The 16,964-nt window shown below is 45.2% G+C and overlaps 1 protein-coding gene across 2 annotated transcripts in view; it reads right to left on the minus strand.

Annotated features, from left to right (window-relative positions):
• Positions 1-16,964, minus strand: part of CARD11 (caspase recruitment domain family member 11) — a 97,893-nt gene that overhangs the window by 51,728 nt on the left and 29,201 nt on the right. For both annotated transcript variants that reach the window (XM_053364831.1, XM_053364830.1), the window contains exon 2: positions 233-449. In XM_053364831.1, coding sequence (XP_053220806.1) covers positions 233-434 — 202 coding nt within the window. In that variant the 5' untranslated portion in view covers positions 435-449. The remainder of the gene's footprint in view (positions 1-232; positions 450-16,964) is intronic.

Raw genomic sequence — 16,964 nt, forward strand, 5'->3', positions numbered from 1 at the left:
ACAATATGGCAAACCTACCTTTCCCCAACATATGAAATATGGCAAACCTACCTTTCCCCAACTTGCAATTTACAGCTCCCAAAACACTAAATGTCTCTCCCAATGTACCCAGGGACAGCTTTTCACTTACTGTAACCCTACCAGGAACCCTGAATTTGGTACAAATGTTCTGACAGAAGACTGGTGCCATTGTAACATCCGAATCAGCGTAGCTGTGGGCACCTGGCTGTACCTGCTCGGTTGATTTTGGAGAGCAGCATTGGCGAGTTGAGCACTTCGTCCTCATCTTGTTCATCAATGACTTTACACTGGCGCAAGTAAGGGGTCAGCTTGGCTGGGTTGATGTAGCGAGTCAACATGTGGCGATTGCACTCGACGTTCTCCCAGAGGGCATCCACTTCGTCCTTCAGGGTCTCCATACTGAGATCATCCATTTCTGATTCTATTCCCTAGAAAACAATGGTGAGAGGAAGAGGATGGACAGGTCAATGAACAGAATAATTAGGGAAGTTCTGTACCCTGTTGGTAAAAATGCATCAACAGAAGGCGCACATGAATTTTATCAGGAAAGGTTACTCTGAACTAGGGCCGGTGATTTATCTCAGCCTCACTAGCAAGCAAGAGGGCGCATCTTGGCAGGTGTTGCCACATTTTCATCCCAAAAGCCCTCCAAAAATATCCACCATTGCTAGGGTTGCCAGGTCAGGAGCATCCCAGGAGCTGAGATTTCAGGGACCAAACCTGACAGGGGAAGCCCCTGGTGATTTATCCTCTGCACTCCCTCCCATCACTTAGCCTTGGAGATGGAGGTTAATTGGGAGAGAGGAGGCTGGAGTAGGATTTTAATACTGTTGATGATTCTAGAAAGCTTTTGACAAGCCTGGAAATTTTGATGGATTATGATATTTTAAAATTGTTTTTAATATTTTTTTCTACTGTACCAGGAGTAAGGGTCTGTATTTCAGGAGGCAGGTGGGCTGGGGTTTTTTTTTTAGATAGATGTTCTGTCTGTTGGATGTTTTGTATAAAAACACACTTGTCATTTGTCAAACAATAATGACCAATAACAACCCCCCCCCCCAGGCATAGATAACTGATAGCCTTCCCTGAATATCTTACACAACACAGACAAGTGGTGAGAGGTGAAGCGAAGAAAGATTGGTTTGAGGAAACATGTTTTTAATTTTAATTTTCCTTTATTGATAATGATCCAGATTTGTTGGGCCCTCTGCTGCTGTAACATTTCTGGTGTTACATTCATGTGACTAAACTGATTGTTAGTATTATTTTTACAGCTATTCTTAATCCAGTTGGATCCCTTGTAGTGCAAGTTTCCTTCCTTCCTTCCTTCCTTCCTTCCTTCCTTCCTTCCTTCCTTGGGTGAAAGGAAGCTGTCTTCACTTCAAGCAAGGCTGCAAGAAGATATTCAAAAGGCTCCTAACACATTTCAATTTCAACACATTTGCTCTCTGACAATATTCTATATTCTATAGCCTCTGATTTGAGTGCCACTTAAGGTACACGCGACACCTTGCGAAAACTACTCGAGTGTCATGGAAACGTCTCAGCGTCGGTCGCAAACCGCAGGTGTGAAGTCATCAACGTGGCCTGACTCAAAATGAGGGGGGGGGGGGTATGTCATATGCATGTCTTAAAAGAAGATAACCAGAACAGCAAAGGGTTTGCTTGCTTAAGGGCATTTCACACACACACACACACACACACACACACACACACACACACCATGCTTAGCATATAACAGGAGCCTTTATTTGTGGAGCAGCCTTGTCTAATTCAGCTATTGCAGGCATGTCCAACAGGTAGATCGTGATCTACTGGCAGATCACTGGACATCTGTGGTAGATCACTGGTAGATCACTGGCTCCCCCCAAAGAAGCTTGACATCCAAGGCTCCCCTAAAAAAAGCTCAACAACTATGACCTGAACCCCCCAAAAAGGGGGTAGATCACAGCCAGTTTTTAACTCTCTTCCGCCCCCAATTTTTTATTCATTTTATAACACAAATAAACAACATAAACAGAAAAACAAACAATACAAACAAATTCTTGTCTTACCCTTAATTTTTCTAAACATTGTTAGGTGAGCTTCCCCAAATCCCCCCTATCTGATTTTCATTTTACCTCATCTTTAGCAGTTTACATATATCGTAATTTTAAACCATTTTTTTAATCACACTTACTTTTACCATAAAAATCTTCACATTTTATCCCTTACAAGTAATACTATTTTAAAATACACTATCTTCTACTTCTAACCCTATAGCCTATATCCACTTCCAAAGCTATTCTAAGATTTAAATATTAAGATATTTTTTCAAATATTCCTTAAACTTCTTCCAGTCTTCCTCCTCTGTCTCTTCTCTCTGATCTCAGAGTCTCCCAGTCAGTTCGGCAAGTTCCATATAGTCCATCATCTTCATCTGCCATTCTTCGATAGTCAGTTTTTAACTCTCTGAGTAGATCGCCGTCTCTTGGGAGTTGGCCACGCCTGAGCAATTGCATGCCTGTGATTTCAAAGTTCTCCACTGCAGGGATGAGACAGAGCAGAGCAATTTTGCCACCACTGCATCTCTCATAGGGACTAACCTCCTTGCAGATTACGCCAAATGCACATGTGCTTCTGCTTGAACAAATCGGCTTGCAGCTAGAACTCTGGTTTCTTTTTTTCAGGAGCAAAGAGCAACTGCGCTCCATGGAGTGTGTGTCTGTGTGTTGAAGGAGAGGGAGAGCACTCTACACTCCAGGCAGCCATATAGCCCAGGTCAGACCTAATACTTCACTTCGAGAAATATGAAGATGCCCTCCCATCAGATGTCAAAGAAATAAACAACTATCTGATGTTTAGAAGACATCTGAAGGCAGCCCTGTTTAGGGAAGTTTTCAATGACTGATGTTTTAATGTATTTTTAATCTTTTGTTGGAAGCAGCCCAGAGCGGCTGGGGAAACCCAGCCAGATGGGTGGGGTAATAATAATAATAATAATAATAATAATAATAATAAACAAAAAATGCATCAAGAGACCCAAAGAATAGTTGTTGTTTTAAAACTTGGGGTCTCCCAGTTTAAAGACAGAGGAGAACCACAGCTTCTAAGGGCACTCATTGTGAGTGAAGGAATCTGTGGGAGGGCTGCAGTCCTGCTGTTTCACTGCTTAAAAATGAAGGGTTCCTTGTTGGAGGTTGCACATAGTGGGGTAGGAGAGCGGAAAATAATGCCAATATGTTTCACCTCTGGCAACCAATGTGCCCCTTTGGATTTGTATAGCAGATGAGTCTGGAAAGCTGGGGACACAAATTTTCACGGGCCTCTCGCAGCTATGGTGGCTCATTTGCCAGAAGCGATGTTATTTTGCGTTAACTCTAGAAGGGTATACTTGATTCCAATCAAACAAAGCCTCCTAGAGCACAATATACATCAATGAACAATATACGTCGGGATGCCGCATCATACCAGGGTGGAGAACAATAGGCCAAGCAGGGCTGTGCGTGAGAGAAAAGTGTGTCTGAGTTTTGGACGGCACTGGAAGAAGGAGACACAGAGGTGTGTCTTGCTCTGTGCTGGACCCAAGTCTGTGAATTGGGGGCTTCCCTGGAAACCAAATGAAGAAGATCTCTCTTTTTTAAAAAAAAAACCTTTTCAGATATATACATTTCACTGATTTTACAGTCATTTTGACATTTTAAAACTTGACTTCCTTCCCCCTCTTTCTGTGGTTCCTTAAATTTATTTTTAATATCTTCTGCAAATCCAAAGTAACTTAATCTGCTCATTTATTCATCTACTTTAAATATATACTCCTATAAAACTGCAAGTTATTACAATAATCCTGCCAATGTTCTTATTCGCTTACAGTTTGTTTGTAAATATTCCGTAAACCCTTTCCATTCTTTTATAAAAAGTTTGTTATCTTGATTTCTTATTCTTCCGGTAAGTTTCGCAATTTCTGCATATTCCATAGGTTTTTGTATGCATTCCTCCTTTGCTGGGACTTCTTCTTCTTTCCATGTTTGGGCAAGTAGCATTCTTGCCGCTGTAGTCGCATACATGAATAAATTTATATACAATTTAGGTAGTTCTATCCCTATAATTCCCAAGAGAAAGGCTTCTGGGTTTGTTTGTTTTTACAAATGCTATTTTAAACATCCTTTTCATTTCATTGTATATCATTTCCTAATAAGCTTTAACCTTACTACAAGACCACCATATATGATAAAAATAACCTTCTTTCTCTTGGGGTGTGAATGCTTTGAGCACCCCCATCCTAAGCTGAGGTTGTGTAGGTGTGTAAATGAAACCATGTATCCAAATGAAACCATTATCTCCGCTGACTTTCATTCCAAGGAAGCCGAACTCCGGGAAATGACAGCAACCCCTGGAATCTCTTGGTGCTCGGAGATTGGGGTGTGGGCTGTGGGAATGTTCAGGCATGCAGGAGAGGATATATTGCTTGATTATAGCCTTTCCAACTTGTGTTAACAAGTTCACAATTTAGCAGAGTAACATTCCCCTTTTTAAACTCACAGCGGATGCGTTTGCTCAGGCTCACTAAAGCCTCTATAATAACTGTTCTGGTATTTCCTCCTTATTCCCTCATAAAAGATAAGACACAACACAGTTTTCTATAAAAGTACAGTGGTACCTCGCGTTAAGAACTTAATTCATTCTGGAGGTCTGTTCTTAACCTGAAACTGTTCTTAACCTGAAGCACCACTTTAGCTAATGGGGCCTCCTGCTGCTGCTGCACCACCACTGCATGATTTCTATTCTCATCCTGAAGCAAAGTTCTTAACCCGAGGTGTTATTTCTGGGTTAGTGGAGTCTGTAACCTGAGGTATATGTAACCCGAAGCGTATGTAACCCAAGGAACCACTGTATAAAAAGAGTTTACTCACATTCTGTTCACAATCGGATCCTAGAAGGCAGACTTAGCTTAGAAAAGTAACATACACCTGGAAACTACCTCATAAGGAGACAGTCCCTCTGTCCAGCATCTTTGGCTAAGCAGATGTTGCTTCTTTGATGCATGTAGTAAAAAAGAGAGAGATGGCTGCCCTGCCCTGTGCTTTTGTCGGTACCTGCACAAGTGAGGCCACACCCACCTCCAGTCACATGCACAGGAAATCTGTCCCAGCCTAGAAGGAAACAGGAAGTTTACCTGCTGGCTGGATAAACATTCCTCCCCATGTGTAAACATGTTCACTCTAGGAATGTGGTACTTGACTGCTCTTGTGTTTCACATGCCACATGGGCAACGATACAATAGGTAAAGGTAAAGGAAGGACCCTTGGACGATTGAGTCCAGTCAAAGGCAGCTATGGGGTTGCGGCGCTCATCTCGCTTTCAGGCCAAGGGAGCCGGTGTTTGTCCACAGACAGCTTTCTGGGTCACGTGGCCAGCAGGACTAAACCACTTCTGGCGCAACGGAACACCGTGATGGAAACCAGAGCTCACAAAAACACTATTTACCTTCCTGCCACAGCGCTACCTATTTATCTACTTGCACTGGTGTGCTTTTGAACTGCTAGGTTGGCAGGAGCTGGAGCAGAGCAACGGGAGCTCACTCTGTTGCAGGGATTCGAATCGCTGACCTTCTGATCGGCAAGCCCAAGAGGCTCAGTGGTTTAGACCACATTTACTTATGCAACTGAAGCTTTGCGTGGGTGGTGGAAATAAATAAATGGAGAATTGGGGAGTGGGAATGACGGTTGGAAGGTGTCATCCAAGATCTCGCGAGATCTCGTGAAGGCCGCATGAGATCTCATACAACCTTTAAAGAGCCCAGTAGGCAAAGCAGAGGGCTTAAAACTCTTTCTGTGGCAGCAAAACCTAGCAAGGTAAGAGTTTTTGAGCCCCCCACCTTGCTTCTTGTGGGAGCCACCCACAACTTTCCACAGACCTTCCACGACCTGTCCAGTAAGGCAGAGATGGTCAAACGCATGTGAGCAGGGCGGTTGCAGAGGTCTTCCTGGCTTTGCACAAGTGCAGAGCCAGTGCCAGATTTACATATAAGCTAAACAAGCTATAGCTTAGGGCCCCACTCTCTTGGGGCCCCCCAAAAAAATTAAAGGAAAAAAACCATAGTTCCAAAATATAAGATAAAAATAAAATAAAATAAAACCTACATACAGCAACAGTGTTTTGTGTTGTGCAGGCTCCTATGATGTAAGTCATGGGCCCCTCCTGCTAGCCTGCTCCCTAAAATATCACTGGTTTGCTCCTTTCTATATATAGGGTGCCTACATTCTGCATGGACTTGTTGCATGGCAAGATGTGCAAATGGCTTGAGATACCTATAGGTCCATAAATTACCATATAGCATATAGTCAGCACAAAAAAACAGTGGCAATTTGTTGTTGACAAAGGACAGCTGGACATAGAAAGGGCCCCATTACCTTCAATAGCTTAAAGGGTAAAGGGACCCCTGACCATTAGGTCCAGTCGCGGACGACTCTGGGGTTGTGGCGCTCATCTCGCTTTATTGGCTGAGGGAGCCGGTGTACAGCTTCCGGGTCATGTGGCCAGCATGACTAAGCCGCTTCTGGTGAACCAGAGCAGCGCACGGAAACGCCGTTTATCTTCCCGCCAGAGCGGTACCTATTTATCTACTTGCACTTTGATGTGCTTTCGAACTGCTAGGTTGGCAGGAGCAGGGACCGAGCAACAGGAGCTCACCCCATCGCAGGGATTCGAACCGCTGACCTTCTGATCGGCAAGCCCTAGGTTCTGTGGGTTTAACCCACAGCACCACCTGCGTCCCTTCAATAGCTTAGGGCCCCATCAAACCTAAATCCGGCCCTGTGCAGACCCTTGGAGCGTAACCCCTGCATCACTTTGGGGCCTGCTGTATTTAAAAAACAGAAAATGGGGTGGAAAAGCTCCAGTGCAATTGCACCATCGCCTCTCCCACAAGCAGCTCAAGGGCAGCAAAATTAAAAAGGAGAGGGCTGTGGGTCACAGCGAAAACACAACATAAAGGCACGTATGTGGCCACACAGAGTACTACATGGCGGGTTCACGGCCGTGATTTAACAACCAGAAAGCTAAATTGGAGATGTTCCTGTATAGATCTTGGCATGGAATTTAATTCTATTGACTCCACACCTAATAAATATGAATGCTTTATATCATTAACTGGGAGAATTGCCCAAACACATATACCTAAGAGATGCCGGTGAGAATTTGCTCTCGGCCTTATTAAAGAGAACAGCAAAAGTATTTCATATTTCTCTGTAAATTATTTGGAGTTATAGAGCAAAGTTCCGCCTCCACAGGAAACCTCCCCAATGTGGCAAAATGCTAATGAAGCAGACTGATGAAGACAGGAAAAGGGCAGGAAATGATACCACAAGCTAATTTAATACTTTTTTAGTTGTTGTTTTGTGTTTGTTTGTTTTTTATAAAAAAAGAGGGTTTGGGCAGTGATCCGAAACCTTCAATTCTATGCAATGCCACCAGCGAACAGTTTTGCTGCAGTACCCGTCAACTTAATCAACCCACTAAGAGCTTGCTTGCACCCACCCTGGAATATTTATCCACGTCTCACAACTGCTTAGCTTTCCTCAGTTTTGAACTTTGTTAAACAAAGCAGGGAGTAGCTCTGCAGCTGCAGTAGGAGCAGCCCTGGCAGATCAGTTCAAAACTCCATCTAATCCAACATCTTGTTTCACAGGAGAGGTATGAAGGCAATGGTCTTAACTTGCTCGCTCCCAGTGCCAGGTATTTACAGATAGGCTGCCTCTGCCTCTGGAGGTTCCACTTAGGGCTTGTCTTGTGCCTAGAAAGCAGGGGTCAAAAGGGCTTTCTGTATGTGCCGTTCATGGGTCTGAACAGTTTTGCCTTTGCCCTTCCGCTTTCTCTGGAAAACCTGATCTTTAGTGCTGAATCGGAACAAACAGAGATCCACAGAAAACCCAATTGCCGTTTGTTCCAATTTGGTGCTAAACCGTGTGTTTGGTAAATCAACACAGCTACCAAACTTATCCTGGCTCCTGCTGTTTCCTAGTCTTAGGGCAGTCCTCTTGCAAGGTTTCTCTCATGCAGGAGCCTTTCCAAACCCAGAGGATACGGCACAGTGCAGAGCATGCGCTCTGTCAAGCAGATATGGCTCCTTCTATGAGCCTTCCTTCTGCTTAAGGATGTTTTGCATTGCAGCTGCAGGGCAGAAATCCCCCAGGGAAGAACTCCTGTGCAAAACACATGGAATTGTACCGGAGCTGCGCATGAGCAGTGCTGTATTTACGTATAAGCTAAGCAAGCTCTAGCTCAGGGCCCCACTCTCTTGGGGGCCCCAAAAAATTTTAAAGGAAAAAACCTGGATGCACATTTCCAAAATGTAAGATAAAAAACAAATAAAATAAAACCTACATACAGCAACAGTGTTTTGTGTTGTGTAGGCTCCTGTGATGTAATAATGGGCCCGGCCTGCTAGCCTGCTCCTGAAATATCACTGGTTTGCTCCTTTCTATATATAGGGTGCCTACATTCTGCAGGGACTGGTTGTATTTCAGTTCAACAATTACTTTGATAAAATACATATTTTGTTATGTGCAAATGGCTTTAGATACCTATTAGGTCCATAAATTACCATATAGCATATATTCCACACACAAAAACAGCGACAATTTGTTGACGGCAAAGGACAGATGGACATATCAAGGGCCCCATTACCTTCAGTAGCTTAGGGCTGCATCAAACCTAAATCCGGCCCTGCACATGAGTTCCTGTAACATGAGTTCCACAACTTCTGAGTATTTCCATCAGGTGTGCCCAGAAACAACTGGTAACGCATGTCCCCCGTCTCTCCAAAATCAATGATTCATGTTTTTTTAAAAAATAAGAAAGACGTGTACATCACCTTTTAAAAAGGAAAGGAAAGGAAAGAATAAGAATGTTGTCTTATATTCCTGGTTCACCCACTCATGTGCCTAATGAGACTAGATAGATTTGTAGCCTCTGGATTTAGCAAAGATTGACTTACTTCAAAGTAAATGCATTTTCGATCAGGATGTTAGTTACGCTTTTCGAGCTAAACAATAATGTAAGTACACTTTCAGTTTCTAATCTATTTTTAAACAGCGTCAGGCTTTGATTGGAGTTTGGGTGTAGCTTCTTCCATGCTCTGGCGCTACTACATCAAACACAGTTCCTTCTGCACTCCAGTGCTGCTGCACTGAATGGCAAGGGAGAAGGGGAAATGTTGCTAAATAGCAGACTACAGTTGTCCCTTGGTTTTGGAACAGCTTAGGTCCTGAACATTTTGGCTCCCGAACGCCGTAAACCCAGAAATGACTGTTCCAGTTTGCGAAGTATTTTTGGAAGCCGAACATCTGACAGGGCTTCTGCGGCTTCCAGTTGGCTGCAGGAGCTTGCTGCAGCCAATCAGAAGCTGCGCTTTGGTTTTCAAACAATTTGGAAGTCGAATGGACTTCCGGAACGGATTCCGTTCAACTTCCAAGGTACAACTGTACTAGGTCTGAGCTTGCTCTATGTCTCCAGAACTGCCTCACCAGATGTGTGGCCTGGCACAAACTCTCCAGCTAGCTATCTTGGCAGCCAAGTTGTACCTTCAGTACAGCTGCACTGGAGTGCAGAAGGAGCCACATTTAAAATTCAGAAGAAAAACGGAAGGCTCCTGAATATTGGTGAATCAGAATAGTGGATGAAAACATAATAAAGTTTAGGAATTGGTGCATTAGTTGAGTTTGCAGATAGCTCCGGCAGCATATGGAACAGTGGCAGCACTGACCCTCGCTGACAACTTGATAAGTATCTGAAAAATGGAGGTGGTGGCAAACACGGCCTTTGCCAATGTGGACATCTGCTTCCACATTTAACATGTGACACAAGCGTGAACGCACCTAGCAAAATTTGCCAGCCTTGCATCGCTTGTGGTTTTTGCAGAGAGACGTTTTTTAAAAACAAAACATTCAAAAATGGTAGCACTTTTAACAGCAATGGAACAAGAGGAGAAAAGCAGAGGGGGATGATTGACGGTGCAACAGAAAGAGACAAAGGACCAGTTCCCATATGCACCGATTCCATAGCGTAGCTATGTGCAGCATGAAGAAGTCCTTCTTTTTATCTATCCTGACTCTTCCGACATTCACCTTCATTGTCTGCAAGTTCTAGCGTTATGAGCGAGGGAGAAACTTTTCTCTATCTGATTTCCACATGCTTTGCATACTTTTGCAAACTTCTATCATGTTGCCTCTGAGTTCCCTTTTCTCTAAACTATAAAGTCCCAAATGCTTCAGCTTTTCCTCCATCCCCTTGATCTGAATCTTTGCCGACTCTGCAATATCCATTTCGAGGCGAGGCAACTGGAAATGCACCCAGTATTCCAAATGTGGTCACACCGTCACTTGCTTTAGAATAAAATGTCCCTGTCTTCATGTGGAACATTGGAAGGTATGGACTAGGCCCCAGCTTTATTGCTAGAAATCTTACCACTCCCAAATGGAAGTCATCCTCATCATTTATTTACATGATGCCTTCTCACAACAAACTGTGCTCTAGGAAGTAGCGGCACCCAGGGCGGCGCAGCCTGTACGGACTGCACATGCATGGCATCCCAAACGGGATGCCGCTCGCGCATGGCGGCCGTACGAGATACCGCTCATGACAGCGCACGAGAGCAGCAGCCCGTATGGACGCTGCGCAAGCGGCGCCCATACAGACTGCGGGCACCCTCGGCCGCCCTACAGCTGGGGGGAGGCAGGGGCCATCTTGTCACCCCTCCCAGAGTGGCACCCGGGGCGGCCCGCCCCCTCCACCCCCTCCCTACGCCACTGGCTCTAGGCAGCTCACAAAATGGGGGAAGAATGTTACATAATTCACAAGTTACAAAATATAATAAAATCTAAATAATCAACAAGGAAAGCATCTCATCAAGAAATACAGTCGTAGGATACCTTGGTTCTTCAACGGCTTAGTTGCTGAACAAATCGGCTCCCAAACGCCCCAAGCGTTGCAGTTTGTGAATGTTTTTGGGAAGCCAAACGTCCGACGCGGCTTCCGATTGAGTGCAGGAAGCTCCTGCAGCCAATCGGAAGCCACGCCTTGGTTTTCGAACAGTTTCAGGAGTTGAACTGAGTCCCAGAACAGAGTAAGTTTGAGAACCAAGGTACCACTGTAGTTCACAAAACTATATAATTCCCTCCTAATTCATTATAAGAACCATAGCTGTCAACTTTTCCCTTTTCTTACGAGGAATCCTATTCAAAATAAGGGAATTTCCCTTAAAAAAAGGGAAACGTTGACAGCTATGATAAGAACATCAAAAGAGCCTGCAGGATCAGGCCCATTTAGTCCACCATCCTGTTCTCACAGCAGCCAAGCAGATGCCCCAGGGGTAAACCAGCAAGGAGGATATGAACACAAGAGCAATTCGCCCTCCTGTGGCTTCCAGCAGTTTCAGAAACATACTGCAGCAAACACATGATATGTGGAGTGGCCTTGGCTTTAGGGGTGAACCTGAGTTCAACAGAGTGACATCCAGTAATTTGCACTGTATGGTCAATGCAGGTGGGTGCTCATGGGCTCTACACCAGTTCACACATGCAAATCTTAAGAGCATCACTAAGCAGTGTCTGCTCACATGCACACAGGGTTCTTCAAGGGAGGACCTGGACCTGGAGGTGTCTGCAATTGGTCTGTGGGCAACGTTCCCCCCAACTGCTGCTGGCTGGACAGCTGTGGCCCCTTTTTGCGCACCGATGACCTGGCCACTGTCCTCCACGCTCTGGTGACCTCTAGCCTGGTTTATGGCAATGCGCGAGGCTGTCCTGGAAGATGACACGGAAAGTTCCACTGCTTAGATCTGTTTAAGATTTAATATGACTCCTGCTTTAAAACAGCTGTGTTGGTTGCCAGTTCAAGCTGTTGGTTTCTAAAGCCCTAAATGTCTGTTCACTGCTCTCTGAACCTTGGATGGGGCTATGATGCAGCCCCTAAGCCAGGGGTCAGAAAACCTTTTCAGCAGGGGGCCGGTCCACTGTCCCTCAGACCTTGTGGGGGGCCGGACATTTGAAAAAAATGTTTTAAATAACTTTTATTTTAAAAAAGCAGAAGCTTTTTTATTAGGAATTGTAGGTACCGATATCCTGAAGGACCAGAAAAGACTTTTTATGTATGCAGGAAGAGCTGCACAGATCTTACTCGCCTAGAGATGGAAAGAAGACAAAGTCCAGAACAGAGAGGAATGGCAAACCAAGCTGATGGACTATGCCGAAATGGCAAAACTGCCCGGAAAGCTCAGGAACCAAGAGGACAAAAGCTTTAAGAAAGAATGGGGGGAAATATAACTTATTTAGGAGACCACTGTGAGCAGATGGAAACATTAGCAGGATTTCAATAACACTTGTAATGTGACAGTTATTATGGACAATATGGACAGATACAAAATATGGAATATGAAATAATGTGCAGTTGAAAACATTGACATTCCAGCCCCAACTCTGGCATCTTTGTCTCCCTGGTGGTCTCATATGCCTTCAGCTTGACTGAAGGCAGCGCATGCTTTGATTTGAGGATTGACAGGGGTCCATTCAACCTGGCACGCCTTCACGCCAAGACAAAAGTGTGGCAGATCCTTATCCGAGAGATATTGCTTGCAGATGAGGTAGCCTTGAAAGCGCACTCCAAGGAAGATCTACAGAGGCTCATCCTGGGTCAGGAAGCTGCTCAAACTCCTCAAGTCATCACTGGCAATGCTTGAGGTGGTAGACAATTTTGTCCACCTGGGTTCCACCATAACCGGCAACCTCTCCATCGACGCTGAGTTGGACAAGTGGATTTGCAAGGCACCTATGGCAATGGCTCGCCTCTCCAAAAAGGTCTGGGAGGATGTGACGCTAATGACCCAAACCATGATGAAGGTCTACCAGGCTTGTGTATTGAGCGCACTGCTTTAAGGTAGGGAGTCATGGGCAACTCAATGACTTCCGCGTGCGCTGCGTCAGGAAGATTTTGGGCATCACATGGAAGGAGAGAGCCTCAAACAAAGATGTGCTCTCCCAAGTCCACATTCCCAGCATGTTCACACTCCTGTCTCAGCAACGTCTAAGCTGGCTTGGTCATGTCTGCAGAATGGAGGATGGCAGCATCCCCAAGAATGTGCTCTATGGGGAGCTGGCTTCTGGCACCAGGCCAGCTGGCAGACAACTCTGTGTTACAAAGATGTCTGCAGACATGATGTGAATGAAGGCTGGGAGCACCAGCCCTGCCATGCAGGAATTTCTTGCAGATGACTACATGCCTGGAGATAGACAATCAGGCTGTGCATCCATAGCAGTGACCAAAGGAATATTATTATTATTATTATTATTATTATTATTATTATCCCACCCATCTGGCTGGGTTTCTCTAGCCCAGGCATAGGCAAACTCAGCCCTCCAGCTGTTTTGGGACTACAGCTCCCATCATCCCTAGCTAACAGGACCAATGGTCAGGGATGATGGGAATTGTAGTCTCAAAACATCTGGAGGGCCGAGTTTGCCTATGCCTGCCCTAGCCACTCTGGATGGCTCCCAACAGAATTAAAAGCAGAATAAAATATCAAACATTAAAAACTTCCCTAAACAGGGCTGCCTTCAGATGTCTTCTAAAAGTCATACAGTTGTTTGTTTCCTTGACATTGGATGCGAGGGCGTTCCACAGAGTGAGTGCCACTACCAAGAAGACCCTCTGCCTGGTTCCCTGTAACCTCCAGGGAACCGCCAGAAGGCCCTCGGAGCTGGACCTCAGTGTCCGGGCTGAACGATGGAGGTGGAGACGCTCCTTCAGGTACACAGGGCCGAGGGTGTTTAGGGCTTTCTAGGTCAGCACCAACACTATGAATTGTGCTCGGAAATGTACTGAGAGGAATGATCGCTGGGAGGAGCACGGAGAGAAGAAACACTGTGGTGCATCTGCCCCAGCTGCAACTAAACATGTCTCTCCCATGTCGGTCTCTACAGCCACAGCAGGTGCTGCAACCTTCCAGTGGTTTGACTTCACCCGCAAAGATGCACAATTCCCAATGGATGCCAACCTTGAGCAAAAGTAGGCAGAGTCTTGGATGTGATGCTCACCTGTGCACAGTTTCCTCTGTGCAGTGAGCTGTATTCCAGCCACACAGAAGCCAGAGCTTTTTGCACATGCATCTCTCCATTCTCCATCTGTTCAAGGAAGATGTGCTAACAAAGTCCAAGGGCAAATGCCAGCCGGGCAAAAGCCTTTCAGTGTCGTATGGAGAGGTGGGGTCAGGGGGAGATTCCCAAGGGATGGATATATGTGCACAGGTCAGGGAGGGTAGACTTTGATGCCGCTTTGAGGCACATTCCTGCCTCCCTGAGATTCATCCTGCTTGAAACAAGGAGCTTTGAGCATCCAAATGTAAAAGGATGGGGGAAACAGAAAGAATCGGGAATCAGACTCTGTGGGTGGGGTGGGCCAAGGGAGGAGGAATCAAGAGAAAACACAAACACACAAAACGGAGGGTGGAAATAAAAAGAGAACGAGGGTCCTGAGATGGATCTTGGCGTCCTCAGGATTAGTGTTAGCTCAGAGCATGCAAATCAAAGTAATGGCACAATAATTTTAATAATTTACCACAGGAATTTAGTGCATCTATTTAAAGGGATTTCAGAAGTCGCGAGAAAGGAGATGAAAGCTTGGCATTTAATAAAGGCTTTAATCTACACACCCTCCGTGTTGTTACGCATAATGATGAGGGGGGGGGAGGACAATGGTTATGGAGGCAACAGAAGGCAAACGCTTGCAAGGAGCTGGACTTTTTTTGCTGTTTTGAACACTGCATTGGCCTCCAGGACATGCTCTGTTGCCATTTTCCCAGCCCTCTTGCTGAAAAGATGGTCAAACAAAAGCAAGCAGCTGCAGCGCTTGCTTTCTTTCCCTGTCCTGACTTTGGGCCAAATGTCAGGATGGTCAGGTTCATTTTTGGGGCTGATTAGCACCTGACCTTGGTTTTGTGGGAGTGCAACACAGAAAGCGGGATGGATCTATCTGGGGTCTGTGTAATTTTCAAGAGTTTCTTCCTAAGTCCACCCCATCCCCATTTCTGGATCAGAGAATTTCAATTAAAAAAAATAAATCACACAGAATTTTACATTTTTGGCGCACAATTGCATCCTGAAATTTGCAAAAAACGATTGCAACTTTTGAGCTGAGGATTCTTCTTCAAAATTAAGAGGTGTGTAAACTGAAGGGTGACTGTGGCACCATACATTTAAAATGTGTTGTTCCCCACCCAAAGAATCCCGAGAACTGTAGTTTGTTGTGTTGGGAATTGTAGTTCTGTGGGAGTAAACTACAGTTCCCACAATTCTTTGGAGGAGAGCCCTCTGCTTTAAATGTACTCTAAATGCATGTTGCATACACAGCCTGCGTGTGTGTTCTAATCCACCTGTTAGTCCAGGAAGTGCAAATCAGGGGGGGTCACTTTGCAGACCAAATTAAATCCTTAAGTGACACTATAATGTGCAGGTACAGTGGCACCTCTGGTTACAAACTTAATTCATTCTGGAGGTCCGTTCTTAACCTGAAATTGTTCTTAATCTGAGGTGCCACTTTAGCTAATGGGGCCTCCTGCTGCTGCCACCGCGCGATTTCTGTTCTCATCCTGGGGCAAAGTTCTTAAGCGAGGTACTACTTCCGGGTTAGCGGAGTCTGTAACCCGAAGTGTTTGTAACCCGAGGTACAACAGTTCTATATTGGGTTGGACTGAATGTGTGTGTGTATGCATGGATTTTTCTTGGAGGGGCGCGGTTAGAGAGCAGGATAATGCCCGCTGGTTCTATGTCCTATGTACATTCAACAGCATTGTGGAAAGAACCTTAAAAAAGCACAATTGTGCATACAGAGTATAAACTTCATACATCCAGAGGGTCCTTTTTTTGGGGTTATTTATTCCCAACCTCCCCAAGTGGTTTACTTAAAAAAAAAATGGGGGAAAATTATCATGAAAATTCATCAGCATTTTAGTGCAAATTTCTCCAAATGCACACTTTTTTGGGATCACTAGTCCACACATTTTTAAAAGCAATTTCTCCTGATATAATGCATTCTTGCTGAAGTATTCATATATATATATATATATATATATATGCACAACTCCTCCTAATATATGCATTTTTGTAAACATCCTTGGGTTGGAGAACTGCACAGCAAATTTCGCATGAGTGCGAATTTTGAGGGACAGTTGTGTTTCCATTCCCATATTGCTTTGAGAAGCGAATTGGCTAAATTCAGCTTGAACTGAGAACTGGCTCAAATTTCCTTCCACATCCCTCCTCCTCTGCGGAGGACATTGCATGGATGGGGCACCATCAGGGAAGAGGTTCTCCCTCCATGTTCACCACCCACCTAACTTCAGATAACAGAGGAGGGAGCTCAAAAGGTGCCCATCGATTTTGGGCAGTGTCACAAAATAAGTCAGCAAGTGCGTCACAAGACATTCCTGTAGATGCTGAACACCTGTAGGTCCTGCAGAGACCACGATGGGAGGCTGGGTGTTCTCTCATCACCCTTGACCATTGGCCATGCTGGGGTGCTGAGGCTGCTGGGAATTGGAGTCCGACAGCGTCTGGAAGGGCAGCGAAAAGAGGCAGCCTGACTCCTTCTCTAAAGTTTCAGAGATTCTGCAGAAACCCACATAGGAGCTGAGTCAATTTAAGGGCCTACCTTAGAACCTTGCAGGAAGACACCTCGTTGCCGGAGAGCAGTCCAAGAGAAAGGCTTCACTTTTGGAGCTTTTCAAACCAGCACCTTGTTCCGCCGCTCAGCGGCAGAACTGCTCTTGTTTTGTCCCACCATCTTGGCCTCCTTCCTCTTGCTCTGCTTGCACCCCTGAAAGCATCGCTGCTGTGGAACGGTGCAACGTGCTTCCGGAACCAGCCACCCACCCATTGCTGGCCTTTGCAAACCTGGTGCCTATATTTAGCATG

The sequence above is a fragment of the Podarcis raffonei genome, chromosome 14, assembly GCF_027172205.1.
Source record: "Podarcis raffonei isolate rPodRaf1 chromosome 14, rPodRaf1.pri, whole genome shotgun sequence".
Taxonomy (NCBI): domain Eukaryota; kingdom Metazoa; phylum Chordata; class Lepidosauria; order Squamata; family Lacertidae; genus Podarcis; species Podarcis raffonei.